This window comes from Oncorhynchus kisutch, linkage group LG23, assembly GCF_002021735.2.
Source record: "Oncorhynchus kisutch isolate 150728-3 linkage group LG23, Okis_V2, whole genome shotgun sequence".
Lineage (NCBI taxonomy): Eukaryota > Metazoa > Chordata > Actinopteri > Salmoniformes > Salmonidae > Oncorhynchus > Oncorhynchus kisutch.
This window is the reverse complement of record NC_034196.2, coordinates 21,525,171-21,540,760: the sequence shown is the minus strand read 5'-3', so window position 1 is coordinate 21,540,760 and position 15,590 is coordinate 21,525,171. Positions and strand designations below refer to the sequence as shown.

At 41.6% G+C, this 15,590-nt stretch overlaps 1 protein-coding gene across 1 annotated transcript; it reads left to right on the top strand.

Moving 5' to 3' along the window:
- Positions 1 to 143: 143 nt before the first annotated feature.
- On the top strand, positions 144 to 7,681 carry zfand5b (zinc finger, AN1-type domain 5b). Its single transcript, XM_020457311.2, has 6 exons — positions 144 to 387; positions 4,933 to 5,105; positions 5,240 to 5,345; positions 5,525 to 5,622; positions 5,763 to 5,891; positions 6,064 to 7,681. Exons 2-6 carry the CDS (start codon positions 4,952 to 4,954, stop codon positions 6,210 to 6,212), a joined length of 636 nt encoding a protein of 211 aa, XP_020312900.1. The 5' UTR covers positions 144 to 387; positions 4,933 to 4,951; the 3' UTR covers positions 6,213 to 7,681.
- Positions 7,682 to 15,590: the final 7,909 nt, after the last annotated feature.

Sequence of the window (15,590 nt, the reverse complement as noted above, 5' to 3'; positions counted from 1 at the left end):
AGTTGTTTGTTTGAGGTGTTTACTACTCAAATTCACAGCTTTCCAAAACATCCGCAATAATTATTCAAAATGGTTACATTGTAGCTAATACTTCGGGTATGTGTTGCATACTGGTTACATATCAGCGACGACCGAAACTAGGTGCCCCCTACACTCCTGTCTTCCAATCAGAGGGTCGCTATTTTCCATGACGTATGTTACCACTCGTACTAAAAGAAGGCAACAAAAAAAAATAACAGAAGCGGAAAACAGTCAGTAGCTTCTCTAGCGGGCGTACTTTTAGACGGAGCCCTTAGTATCTCAGGAAGGGGAACGGAGAGTCTGCCAGGACTTTTTGTACAGCGAACGACCAACTAACGTTACAGTGCAAAAACACTAGTTCTAACGGTAAGTTAAACTCCTTTACAAAATATTTTCCAGCGAACTAGCTTGAGCGTTATGAAAAGCAAAGTATTGTTGATGTTTAACGAACGTTACTGGCTGTTGAGTGTCTTTGAAAGGGTATCGATAACGGTAGCTAACGAGCTAGTTTTACCGTTAATACAACTTAAACAAATTTAACTAGCTATACAGGTCCGTCAAAGCTATTTAAACCTAGTTTCAATACTTTACGATTACACAATGAGGGTCAATAGCTAGCTAAATACAGATATGTACTTTTCCCCAATAAATGAGGGGTCAAGTTACGCTAGTTAACGTTAGCTGGCTGTTTATTTGGGGGGTCAAACAATTGTATCTTTTTTTTATTACACCGCGGAAAACAATTGTTAGCCAGTAGGATTTATCGTCCAAAGGCTTCTCATGAGCCAGCGCCGACCTAAAACGGCAACTATCTGATTCCGTATGCGTCGTCGTTAGCTAAGCTAGCTTGACTGTGATGTGGATCAACTCGAGGCCACCTGCTCAACCTTCGAATATTTTACATGATTAACGTCCCTAAAGTCTGTTTAAATTGACATCCGTTTTATTTGACTGTCGCTACAGATGTTTTGGTATACATCAATTACTGGAAGAGCTACATTTGTTCATGTTGAATTGACAAAACGGGAACAAAAGGAAAAGACAAAGCGCTAACCTTCGCTAGCTAACGGTAATCGTCGTGACTTGGATTAACCACATTTCACTAGTTATCTTGCTGGATCATAGTAATTACTGCTGTATGATCATTTGTAGTTAGCTGAACATCTATCACGACGTTGTTTGGTAGCCTACCATCACTGTACTAACTTAGTTAGATGTCGGAATTACAATCTTCACTAGCTACGTAGCCTAGCGTGACTCAGTGGATTTAAAGAGCAATCGAGGCCTCTACTCTAGCTGTACTGGTATTGCAGTACAGTCTGATTCGTTCCCCGGAACTGTTGTCCCAACTAGCTTGCCAGCCTGTGTGGGGGATTTATTAAATGGATAATGATAGATCCATTGTAGTTTTGTATAACATTGTTAGTTGATTAATGGGGGGGCTCATCGGTATTGCAGACATCAAAATCATATGTGCTAAGAGATGGGACTGTTGGTGTTGGCTTATAATGTAGCTACCTAGCAACACACGGGTTATTATATATGTGTAAGGCAAAGCCACCGCTTTTGTCAATACACACGCAAGGCGTGTGTGTGGCATTGCAGCTTGTATGTAAACATTTACCATATCTCAGTCAAACCGTGAGCGCCCTCCACACGTTTCTGTAGAAACAAATTACGAACGGACCCGTCTCACTGTGAGCAGGCGCTACGGTTTGGTGACGTAACCAAACTTTAGTGGGGCTTCCAGGGTTACCTATAAATAGCGTAGCGAGGTCGTGTGGGTGCGCCTTTGAGATCAGCCTGTCACATTGCACCCTTGTGACAGGCGAAAGCTAATACCCCGTCCATGCGAGTTTGGGGCAGCAAAGAGCACTGCAGTCAGCAGGCATACACGTGATGCGGCGATTGAAGTGCCTTTCTGGGGGAAACCTCTGACGCATTTCGCTAGAAAGCGTGGCATGGGCTTGTGAGTCTCCCCACCCCTGCGCGGCACTCCTCGGTTCCTAGAAGACTGACACAAGTGCCTCAACTTGCTTTTCGTTTTCTTCCATGAACAGACTAGTTGGCTACGGTTAAGCAAATGGAAACTGGCTACTTAATTTGGGGTATTTATCAACCTGCCTTAAGACTGTTACTGTACCACTATCCCAGTTGTTTGTAGCTGATCAGAACGCTCTGGGTTGGGGAAAGGTTCACACGCCACTCTGTTCATCTCTGGACATGATAGTGAGTGATGCAACCAGAAGGACTGGTTGCTTCTTGCCAATGATTGAACACTGTTTTCACATCCCGCCATCTGTTTAGACCCCTGTCTTGTCTGTTGACGATAACCAGGCAGGCAGCCACACATTTACTGTGATGAACTCACCAGTGGTGCTATGAAGGTTTAAATTCTAACTGGGTCTAAACCCCAACTGATAAACAGTGCTGAAAGAGTGACTGACAGATGGTGCTGAAATGAATGTTGTAAAAAAATATATATATTTAAAAAAAAATACCTACAGACAGCGAGGCTATTAAAACCCTGTTATTATCAAATCTCTGTTCAGAGAACATTCAATGTGCCTCCAAATAAACCCACTGTGAGCGAGTTGAGTTGAACCCGTAGATAGAGGACCCTAGTGCCCAGAAGCCTGCTTTAGCATGACCAGCGCCATTGAGGACTTTCACCATTTTAAGTAGTTAACTGAAGGAAATGACACTGAATTATACTCATGAGGAAACCTTCCATGACTACAGATTGCGGTAAATCGCCATCCTTTAATAAGGGTTGGGTGATACTACAATGTAATTGGAGATCAACAAATGTTTGATGTCGTGATGTGACGGAAGCAAGTAGAATTTTTAACAGACGCTAGTTTAGCTTGTTTTAACTTGGCTGGCCCAGCTGGAGTCGGGCAGCACTCAACAGGAAACATACCAAATGACCTACCTATTCTTATTTGCCATAGTCTATTTTAATGAATGTATATGGTGCCAAAAGCTGTGCAGAATGTCTGAACATTTCTCTCACCTCTTCAATGTCGGATGATCATGGGCCTTTTGCAGCGGACACTCCATTGTCTGGCTTGTTTTAAAAGCTTACTTTCCCTTTTTCCCCCCAATCGTCATTCTATTTGAATGTGACTTGTTGGCTTAAGTATATAGCCTACTCTTTCATGATCAACCTTCAAATGAATATAAGAAGCCATTAACTGAGTCTCTCAAAGTTTTATGTTTGTGAATAGCCTAAATAAAAACATGGTACCGTAATATTGACAGAGCGAGAACAAAATGGATTAATCAAATGAGAAGTTTAAGCAAACATATGCATTTCTGGCCTTCACCTGACCCAAGCTTTAGGAAAAACGAATTGTGTGCTGCTGGAAAATCCCTCCTTGCAAACCAAACAGTCAATTATATAGGCCTACCCCAGGCTGTTAATAGCACTTCCAGTGCACGGTACTTTTACAAGTTAAACATATAAACAAATGCTGATATTATTGTGGAAGGGTTTATTCTAGCCTTGAATTGAGCAACGGGCATTGCATAAGCTCCTACAGCAGCGCTTTCGATAAGTGGTAATAAAACCCTTCTGCCTATTATTTTAGCCATATCTTACAAAAAGGTTTCTGACAAGGAACACAAGCATTTTATATTTTTCTGGCTTTAACCACCTAGAGTCGATTGACGCACCGGTGCGGACTACCAAATTCTCTGAAATTACATTGGAGGCTGCTTATGGTAGAGAAATGGACATTCAATTCTCTGGCAACAGCTCTGGTTGACATTCCTGCAGTCAACATCCCAATTGCACGTTCCCTCAACATGAGACATCTGTGGCATTGTGTTGTGACACAACTGCACATTTTAGTGTGGCCTTTAATTGTCCCCAGCAAAAGGTGCACCTGTGTAATGATCATGCTGTTTAATCAGCTTCTTGATATGCCACACCTGTCAAGTGGATGGATTATCTTGAAACAAGGGACCAACACTTTACATGTTGCATTTTTATATTTTTGTTCAGTGTGTCTCTGTCTAGAACTTTCTTGTATCTCCTAGATGTAAGCTAAACACTTAAACCTGGTTTCTTATGATTTTGTTTTTGACTGTTTTGCCATTTATGAATGTGTCATTCAATGCATTTCTCTGGGCTATAGTAGTAGGCCAAATTCAATATTTTATTTATACCCAAAGGGGTCCTAAAAATCTAATTGCCAAACTATCCATAATATCACCATCTTAAAACAATAATTAATAGTTTGATTGTTGAGTGACTCTGAGCTCATCACGCAGTTCTCTTCTCAGCTAGCTTTTTGGAGAACACACCATTGATAGCTCGACGGCCACCAAATGCTCTGTCAGTGTTGGCCTTTTCCTGCTTAAGAGAATTGTTTGTAACATTGAGATTGTGGCCCAAACAGTTCAGCCATGGCCATTCCAACAACGTTAGCGCTATTATCAGTTGTGATGCAGGATTCCAGACATCGCCCAACCCTACTTTATATCTGATCAAACAAAACTCTAGGTGACAGTGTGTATGCACCCTTTCAGGTTGTTTGCCAGCGTAGTCTTAGTCGTAGTAGTAGTCTTAGTTCAAAGTCAAAAGGAAGATGGCCTCACTGGTGATGCTGTGCTCTGACGCCGTAATGGGACAATGGTTGGGTATCTATGGTTACCTGAATTAAGTGGCAGGGATTTTTTTTAATGGTGGCAAGCAGCTCAATGCTGCAGTGATTACAGGACTGCCTTGAGAATGCTGGAGTAGGCATGTTGCTTCTTAGGTTGGGGGTTCAGTATCTTCTATTGGCAGAGGTCACATTAGCGTTCAGGGATCTGCATTTTCAAAACTCAAAACCATAAAAAAAACTTTTGACCAGCGTTTTATATTGAAAGTGTTATTAAAAAATGTATTTTAATTATGTCCAGGACAATTCAATCAGCAGAGATGGCACAGGAGACCAATCAGAGCCAAGCGCCCATGCTTTGTGCCACCGGCTGTGGTTTCTTTGGAAACCCCAGGACCAGTGGCATGTGCTCTGTCTGCTATAAGGACCACCTGACCAGACAGAACAATGGAGTGAGCCCCCTGAGTGCAATGGGTAAGATCTACCTTTCCTCCACAATTGGTTTTGTTAATCTTTATCTGTTTGAGAAGCAGATGCCTTACAACTCCATGTTTTTGCAGTCAGTGCATTTTCTCTTACTTAATCTAATCATGTATTGTTTCATTTAGGTGGCAGTGTGTCCAGTAGCCCCACAATGGAGACCTCGACCATCCAGAGAATTGAGGCATCTTTGAATAATGCTGCTGCTGCTGAAGCGGAGGCCGAAGCTGCCAGGTGAGGGTCTGTTGCTACTCTGAAATGACCATGGAAACCATTCTTTAACACCAAGTATCACCAAATTACTCACTTCTCTCGCACCACGTTTGTTATATTGTTACATCTGAATGAGATTGCTAGTATGAAGTGGAGGATATTTTTAGCCTATAGCACCTGTTCTCTTTCTCTCACTGTAGTGGGGCAGCAGCTCTTCCTGTAACCCAACAGATGACCGAGATGAGCATTTCCTGTGAAGAGGAAGGAGCGTCGCCTAAAGCAGAGCTTGCAGAACCTGGTGCGTGTCTGATTCATATGGGTGTTCAGGGCCTCATTGGGTGGGGGTCACATGAGTGGTTACAGGCCTGTGATGGGAGGTGGTTGTGAATAGTCTCTGGGCTCTGTTGTTTTGATGTCTTATTTTTCTGGTCTTTCCAGTGGTCACTCAGCCCACCGCCTCAGCTTCCCCTCCTAGTGCTGCCGGCAGTGATGAATCCAAATCACCCGACTCCGCCAAACCGAAAAAGAACAGGTGCTTCATGTGCCGCAAGAAGGTTGGCCTTACAGGTGAGGACAAACAATCCAGTACTGCCTAACATTGTTGCTTATTCAGTCAGACCTCAGTCAAGACTATGGCTTTTCTGCCTCTCTATGATTGAGTATAGGATACACTGCGCAGAGGTGATATGAGCTGGGTCTATTAGTGTGACTGACTCACTGTGCCTTTTTGCTCTGTCAGGTTTTGACTGCCGCTGTGGGAACCTGTTCTGTGGACTCCACCGTTATTCAGACAAGCACAACTGCCCGTATGACTACAAAGCTGACGCCGCCGCCAAGATCCGCAAGGAGAACCCTGTGGTGGTGGCTGACAAGATCCAGAGAATATAAAACCTTCTCTCACTTTGACCTTGAACACTTGGAGTGATTGGCAAAAAAAAGGACTCGCGCCTGACCTGCGTTCTAAAGGACTAGTTGTTTTTTACAGTATGGGGGGAATCCAGTTGTCTGCAATGCATGAACGATCACATTTTTCTTCTGTTTTCTGTCTGAGCTTACGATTTTACAAAAAAATTTAGGACAAAAGAAGAACAAAACAAAAAAAATCAGCAGACTAGGACACTCTTTTCCAGGGACGCCTGGACCTGGCTTAATTCTTAGTGTTTTTGGGGAATCTGATTGTTGTAAAGTAGGCGGTCTGATGTGTTGTGGTTGTCATGAGTTTACTACTTTGACTCTGTATTTATGAGATTTTTCTGAGGAGAGGGGGACGTTGTAGCCTATGAGACTGTTACAGCCCCGACCGGATCAGTCCATTTATATGTACTACCAGACATGTTTGTCTGTGCTGTATGGGGCCTCAATTCAGGGGAGACCCCCAAGCACATTCTCTATTGTGAGATCAGATGTGAAGAAGTGACTTTAACAAATGAAGTCTTTTATTTTTTTTTATCACCTAAAGAACAACCTGTTCAAGATGCTTATGAAATGATCATCCAGTATGAATGGTGAAAGCGGCACTGACACTTGTAGATGGATGTGTTCTGTTCCAGCCCTATAGGTTCTCATCAGATTCATCTGAATCAAACAGAATATCAGTGTACTCATACAAGCCTGCTCCACTGGTTCATTCTTCCTGCAATGTGTGCTGCACTAAAAACCATTGCTTAGGTTTACTTGTATCCGTTAAAGATGGGGTTTCTAAAAAGTATTTAGGTCTGATGCTGTGATGTAATGTGTATTTGAAGGGGAAACTTGGCGCTGCCTTTGTCTGGCTGGATGGGAGACTGGCGGAAGACCGTTCACTTCCTGCAATTGAGATCGGGTCATGTGACCCCAAACTGTTGTCATGTGACAGTGCTGATGCACATTCTGTGATCTTTTTTGAGGATATGGGATGTTTTGCTTGGGTTGTTGTATCAATGACAAATAGCCTAAATTAACCAGATTGCTGAGGTTGGAAGGGTTAGGTCCACTAATCTTTTGATCAATATTTCCCCGAAAATGTGTGATATATTTCTGATTTATATTGTGTAGTGCGAATCACATGCTATGTATTAAACACATGTCTAATGTATGCCATTTGATGGATGGATGGATGGTGGCTGAGTATTGTGTGCAAGTACCTGTGTTCCTCAGTAGTCAGAACTGATCCAGTGGACTTTTTTTGTGTGTCTGGCTGCTCAGCTCTAGTTTCTCGGTAGGGCTGTGAGATTTCACCTTTTTCATTTTTAACCCTTTTTAGTTATGCAAGTTTGTACAAACCATCTTTATATTTATGTACTGCACATATAATCTTGTTACCCAACATTACAGCAAAATTGTACCATGTAAATAAAATTATGTACAGAGATATAGAATCATGTACTCCGGCAATTTATTACTCATATCGTGGCTTGAGAGTTACCTGTCTAACAGAACGCAGGGTGTTCTTTTAACTTCCTGTTGAATTGAGGGAAAGCTTGGTTTGTTATGAGTCTCAACTGTTCTATTGAAAAAGTTACTAGCTAGCTACCTTTTTTGGGGTCCTGCGATGCGGTTTGTGTCAGCAGTGGTCTCAGCAACTAACTGTCCATGGATCCTGCCAACCAAGGATCTGGGGAACTGCTTGGCATAGCAGCTGGCCTAGCTGCCTATCAAGCTAGAGGGGTTTTCTTGACTTGAATGCCGCCTGCGACGGGATTATCCTTTGTAGCTGGGATAACGGATTGTCCCGGGTTTGTGTCTGTCTAGATCCCTGCTGTTTCAATCTTCCTTGTGACCTGCCCTTTCTGGAACTGTGAAGAGTAACAGCGTAGCCTACGTTGCTACTATGACAAAGACCAAAGCCAGTGGGAGTACAGTTGAGGACTGTGATGTCTATCACTGGTGAATGATCTTTTAAACTAACAAAAATACTTCTACAACCAGTTGTTACAACAAGAAAATGGCTTCAAGTGTTGTCTAAATACTGGTGGATTCAACTAATAAAATAATGAACTACCTGAGGGGTACAGGACCCGAAGAGCAGTTTGCAGTTCTCCCAGGGTCAGCTCGATGAGTTTAAACAAAACTGCAAGGTGACAGCAATCTAAGTCATTGAGAGAGGACATCATTTCTGTATGTGAATCCATGATTACAATGACTGAGAAATCAGTCTTTGAGAGGAACTTATATCTTCCTCAACGAGGACTATCCTGCAGCTGTGCGCCAGAAGAGGAAAGAACTTATCCCAGACATGAAAGCTGCCAGAGCACTTGGTGACATTGCTTACATCCGCTATGACAGGCTCATTGTCCTCCCTCCCAAAAGCCTGGAATGGATGAGGGAGCCAAGCCTATGGGTTAGTAGCTTCAACCCAGCAGCACACGAACAAACTTACCAACACCAATCGACTGTTGAATGTTTCATTGCTTTGCTCTTTTCCATGTTATGTCTATCACTGGTAAGCTACCCAGGAAAGGGCTGAAAATAGCCCATATTGACAATATATGTAGCCTTAGAAACAAGGTTCATGAAATCAATAACATGCTAACATCAGATAACATTCATATATTAGCCATTTCTGAGATGAATTTAGATCATTCCTTTGTAGCAATCAATACAAGGATATAACATATATAGAAGATACAGCAATGCCTATGGGGAAGGCGTTGGTGTATATATTCAGAGCCATATCCTTGTAATGCTTACAGTATATCTCATGTCAAGTGTTTTTGAAGTGTTGTGGCTGCAGGTTCACTTGCCTCATCTAAAGCCTATTCTTTTGGGGTCTTGCTATAGACCACAAAGTGCTAACAGTCAGTATATAAATCATGTGTGTGAAATGCTTGATAGTGTATGTGATGTAAACAGAGAGGTCTACTTTCTTGGGGAGCTGAATATTGACAGGTTTTCATCAAGATGTCTGCTCAAGTGGAAGCTTTTCACTGTAACCAGTGACTGTAATCTGGTTCCGGTTATTAATCAACCTACCAGGGTGTTTACAAACACTACAGGAACAAGATCATCCACATGTATTGATCACATTTTTACTATTACTGTAGAACTTTGTTCTAAAACTGTATCCGTACCCATTGGATGCAGGGATCACGATATAGTGGCTATGTCCAGGAAAGCCAAAGTTCCAAAAGCCATGCATAAAATTGTGTGTAAGAGATCATACAAAAGATTTTGATGTGACTATTATGTGATGATATTAAAATATTTGTTGGTCTGATGTGATTAATAAGGAGCATCCAGACACTGCACTTGAATCATTTATGAAATGACTTCTTCCAATTATTGATAAACATGCACCTGTTAAGAAACTGACTGAAATTGTTAAGGCTGAAAGGCGTGGCCAAAGGAGTGGCTAATACATCTGGCTGCACATCTGACTGGCTGACTTACCGCAAATTGACAAATCATGTGACTAAAGTCAACAAAAAGAAGAAGAAAATGTACTAAGAAGCCAAGATATATGATATAAAGAATGATGGAAAAACACTTTGGAATACTTTAAATGACATTATGGGCAGAAAGAGAAATTCAGCTCTGACTTTCATCGAATCAGGTGGCTTATTTATCGCAAACCAACTTGATGTTGCCAATTATTTTAATGATTACTTAATTGGAAAAGTGGGCAAACTTAGGTAGGAAATGCCACCAACGAACAGTGTGCATAAATGCATAAATAAACAAATAATGAAATAAAAGCATTGTAAGATAGAATTTTTAAAGTTAGAGGTAAAGGTGGAAAAATTGTTATCGATCAATCATGACAAACCTGGCATTGACAACTTAGGTGGAAAGCTACCGAGGAGGGAAGCTGACTCTATAGCCACTCCTATCTGTCATTCTTTAATCTGAGAAGGAAGTCAAATTCATTCCGCTACCCAAGAGTGGTAAAGCTGCCTTTGTTGGTTCTAAAAACAGACCAATCAGCTTGCTGCCAACTCTTAGCAAACTATTGGGGGAAAAATGGTGTTTAACCAAATACAATGCTATTTCTCTGTAAACAAATTAACAACAGACTTTCAGCATGCTTATAGAAAAGGGCATTCAACATGTACTGCTCTGACACAAATGACATGATTGATTGAAAGAAATTGCTGAGAGGATTTCAGTGCAGCCTTTGATATTATTGACCACAACCTGTTGTTGAGAAAATGTATGTGTTATGGCCTTTCAACCTGGATTCAGAGCTATCTAATAGAACTGAGGGTTTTCTTTAATGGAAGCTTCTCTAATGTCAAACATGTAAAGTGTGGTATACCGAAGAGCAGCGCTCTAGGTCCTCTACTCTTTTCTATTTTTACCAATGACCTGCCACTAGAATTAAACAAAGCATGTGTGTCCTGAGGATTCAACCATATACACGTCAGCAACCACAGCTAACAAAGTCACTGAAACCCGTAACAAGGAGTTACAGTCTGTTTTGGAATGGGTGGCCAGTAATAAACTCATCGTGCACATATCTACAATTAAAAGCATTGTATTTGGTACAAACAGTTCTAGACCTCAGCTGAATCTGGTAATGAATGGTTGAACAAGTTGATGAGACAAAATTCATTGGGATTACCTTAGATTGTAAACTGTCATGGTCAGAACGTATAGATTCAACAGCTGTAAACATGGGGAGAGGTCTGACACCACACTCCACAAAGCAAGTCCTGTAGGCTCTAGTTTTTATCTTATCTTGATTATTGTCCAGTCATATAGTCAAGTGCTGCAAAGAAAGACCTAGTTAAAATGCAGCTGGCCCAGAACAGGATTTATTTTTTAATTTCCTAGGCAAGTCAGTTAAGAATTCTTATTTACAATGACGGCCTAGGAACAGTGGGTTAACTGCCTTGTTCAGAGGCAAAACGACAGATTTTTACCTTGTCAGCTCAGGGATTCAATCTAGCAACCTTTCGGGTTACAGGCCCAACGCTCTAACCACTAGGCCGCCCCAAATTGTTCTTGCTCTTCACTGTAATCTTTCCACTTTCCACTGTAATCTTTCCACCCTCTTTCCACTGGGATTCTCTGCCTCTAACCCTATTACAGGGGCTGAGTCACTGGCTTGCTGGGGCTCTCTCATGCCGTCCCTGGAGGGGGTGCGTCACCTGAGTGGGTTGATTCACTGTTGTGGTCATCCTGTCTGGGTTGGCGCCCCCCCCCCTTGGGTTGTGCCGTGGCGGTGATCTTTGTGGGCTATACTCAGCCTTGTCTCAGGATGGTAAGTTGGTGGTTGAAGATATCCCTCTAGTGGTGTGGGGGCCGTGCTTTGGCAAAGTGGGTGGGGTTATATCCTTCCTGTTTGGCCCTGGCCCTGCCACAGTGTCTCCTGACCCCTCCTGTCTCAGCCTCCAGTATTTATGCTGCAGTAGTTTATGTGTCGGGGGGCTGGGGTCAGTTTGTTATATCTGGAGTACTTCTCCTGTCCTATTCGGTGTCCTGTGTGAATCTAAGTGTGCGTTCTCTAATTCTCTCCTTCTCTCTTTCTTTCTCTCTCTCTGAGGACCTGAGCCCTAGGACCATGCCCCAGGACTACCTGACATGATGACTCCTTGCTGTCCCCAGTCCACCTGGCCATGCTGCTGCTCCAGTTTCAACTTCCACCTGACTGTGCTGCTGCTCTAGTTTCAACTGTTCTGCCTTATTATTATTCGACCATGCTGGTCATTTATGAACATTTGAACATCTTGGCCATGTTCTGTTATAATCTCCACCCGGCACAGCCAGAAGAGGACTGGCCACCCCACATAGCCTGGTTCCTCTCTAGGTTTCTTCCTAGGTATTGGCCTTTCTAGGGAGTTTTTCCTAGCCACCGTGCTTCTACACCTGCATTGCTTGCTGTTTGGGGTTTTAGGCTGGGTTTCTGTACAGCACTTTGAGATATCAGCTGATGTACGAAGGGCTATATAAATAAATTTGATTTGATTTGATTTGATTTGTAATCAGAGGGCTAATATTAATACTATGCATGCCACCCCCCCACCAGACATGCCACCAGGGGTCTTTTCACAGTCCCCAAGTCCAGAACAAATTTAAGGAAACATACAGTATTATATAGAGCCATGAGTGCATGGGACTCCCATCGCATATAGCGCCACTGAACAGCAAACCTGGTTTTAAAAAAACTATTAAAGCAACACCGCAAGGCACAAAGGCTCTGCCCCATGTGACCTGCTTGTTGTGTGTACGTACTGACATGTATGTGTAACTGATAGATGCGTGCACACATGCTGACACCACATGTTAATGTTTTAAATTGTAAAGTCTTTTATCTGTAATGTCTTTTTCGTTATGTGTCGGACCCCAGTAAGACTAGCTTTCGCCATTAGCGTCGGCTACTGGGGATGCAGAAAATATAATTGAAGGTGATTTATTTCCCTACGTCTCAGACTCCAATGTCTTTTATTTGCTAGTATCACTATATAATTGCAGTGGCTTGCTACACTGCCATGCTATTTTAATATGACCAGAGGGACAAAACCTAAATGACTGTGATGTTCTTCCTCAGTGCTATGACAACTGTGGCAGTTCTGTTTTTTTATAGTCTGTGTCTCTGCCTATGGGTAAATATAGAGACTGGCAACCTTCAGCTGCATGGCCTTCTCTCACGTGAAATACTCACCCCTAACTTCCACCAGTACAGGACCCCATTTCCCAAAGTCATTTTAAGGCTAAGTTCATCGTTGGAATCTTGGTAGGAGCATCATTAAATCTCTTCGCTATTTCCCAAAAACCTTTGTTTTACTAAAGTTGCACTTGAAAACGCTCGTTCAGACCACTCGTATAACAATGAAGTGTGCCGTTATTTTTTTCCTTTCACTGTACTGGCTACACAGGTCTCTGCTGAACATAATCAAGATGTTTATCTGTCACAGACCACAGATAACTTCACAACGAAGTTGACTACAAATAATGTTCATGTCTTTGCAAATGTTACAGTCAAGGGAATGATACAAAATATTATTGAAATTAAAATTGTATCAGTCTATATAATTCAATAATATTGAAATCAATTTCCTATTTTGCTTAATTGTAGGCAACTGTATTTTGTCTCAATATATTGTATGATATGTATCGTGCGCAATGTGAATACCTTTGATTTAGTGCATTATTGTAGGGTAAGCATTAGAATAAGCCTCATCAATATTTGCAGCCATAGGTGATAGGCTATTATCTTTCTAGAAGCTGATCTGTTGTCAGTGTTGTGGAATAATTAAGGTCGGATTTGAATAGAGAAAGCTGATCCAAGATCAGCGCTGCCTTTCTTTCGATCCTATTAGTATCGACACATGCTCTAACGATGACGTTCTCCCTACATGGAGTTTTCAGGAAACACTTTTTAAGTCTTATGCCGCTGTAGGAAATATTCTTCTTTAAAACACTTGTAAGCCTAAATTCCATCGCTATTGGGGAAGCAGGCCCAGTATGCTATGTTTAGATGCACACTGTCAGTCGGGCAGGCATACTCAGCCTAAAACAAGCAGCACGTGTTCAGCTACAGAACAACCCACGGTTCACAGTCACATCTGGTACCCAGTGGATTACTATAAAAGGCCCCCAAATACTACGTGTGGGAGAAAGAGATCTCTGGGCAACAAGTTGAACCTCATGTTATTGCCAGCTCTCTGACAGATGTCAACACATACCTACATGTATTTATATTAGTCCAATAACAGGTTTATTTGTCTACTGGCTTGTAGGCGTAGTTCCTAAGTAATATGCTTAATATAACATTGGTGAGAAACACTGTTAGGGCTTGTTATGTGACAGTCATGTCAAGGCTAGGAATAACATGCTGCAGAGGGAGGCATGAGACACAGCAAGGTACTTTTCTTTGGCACATCGTTCAATTGAATTTCCTCACACCTTCATTTTATGGGACATTATTTTCTTTGATTGTGAAACCATCTGATGTTAAATGTTCACCACTCATTGGTCCTTACTGTATGGATTATGCTCAAGCAAAACACCCCTTTATTCACAATACCAATGCTAATATCCCTATTGTCCAGTAGGTGACAAGCTGGAGACTGCTTTGGCTGGATCCTTTGTTTTTGTCGCCCCCTTATCAGATCAAGGTTCAATGTGGATTTGTGCACAAAATGTACTTGTACCCACATTGAAAGACATGTTAGACTAAGTTATTATAGCCTACATGATTGTTGTGTTTTTTTTTGCCTAGATTGTACATGAAGTGGTATTACTTCACATTTAATTACACATGCATAATTCATGGAGAAGATGCATTAAATAGATTTACAATCATCTGAGAAATGTTTAAACAGGAATGTGTTCAGAATTGTATGATGACTATATTTGCATGAAAGCTGTTGATCATGATCTGGGGTTTACTTTTATCATTGAAGGTGGAATAATTTCAGGAATATTATTGGTTGGAATAATGTGATTGTAATAACATGATTGCACAGTTTAACAAAAAAAATATATACTGGTGATAGATGCAATGTCTTATACATGTGTGTTTTCTACTTGACAGGGCTGATGACCGTAGTTTATGCTGTGGAAGATGAGCTCCCCTCCATTATTTAATGGGGACCAACAGGTGTGTGTGTTCTATATCTTTGTGAACAGGTTCAGAGGTGTGTGTTCTATATCTTTGTGTGTGTACTGTATGTGTTACTACAGATATTCTATATTCTTACTCATTCATTAAACTATTTATGGACAATATAGTCCTCCAATATTCAGCATGTAGTGTATCAATTGCACATTGAATATGTAAAATGTGCATAATGTGTTTGTTTTACCTAATGGGTCTTGAAAAGGAAACCTAAACTTTCATTAAATCTTTAAGGCTGTTTGTCTTGGTCCGTGTGTGGTCATGGTGTCTGGTGTGCAGATGAGTGAGAGTGTCTCTGTTTGAACAGATGAGTGAAAGTGTCTCTAACTGTTTAAATGTCCTGGGCCCGGTTTCCTGATAGCGATGGAACTTAAGCTTACAAGTGTTTTAACGATGCATCGTTCCTATAACGGCCGAAGAACTCGCATGCATTTCCCAAAATACCACATAGGGAGAACTTTGTTATTGGAGCATGTGTCGATACAGTCAAATCTTACCTTAACATTAGAATTATACTGAATACGGGTCAGCGCCTATTATCACCTACATGGCTGCAAATATTGCAGCTTATTCTAAAGCTTATATAAGGGCACAATGCGAGACCAAATGCAGACGTAGGAGGTAGATGGTTGAGCTCCGATATTTATTATGACAAAAGGGGTAGGCAAAAGGCAAGTTGGATACAGGCGAGAGTTCATAAACCAGGTCAGAGTCCAAACGATACA

What these genes read in the sequence shown, in the direction of transcription:
- zfand5b (XM_020457311.2), top strand. Translation starts at nt 4,952, where the DNA reads ATGGCACAGGAGACCAATCAGAGCCAAGCGCCCATGCTTTGTGCCACC. An exon ending in GCGGAGGCCGAAGCTGCCAG is followed by an intron (nt 5,346 to 5,524) that starts GTGAGGGTCTGT and finishes CTCTCACTGTAG; the next exon opens with TGGGGCAGCAGCTCTTCCTG. An exon ending in CAAGAAGGTTGGCCTTACAG is followed by an intron (nt 5,892 to 6,063) that starts GTGAGGACAAAC and finishes TTGCTCTGTCAG; the next exon opens with GTTTTGACTGCCGCTGTGGG.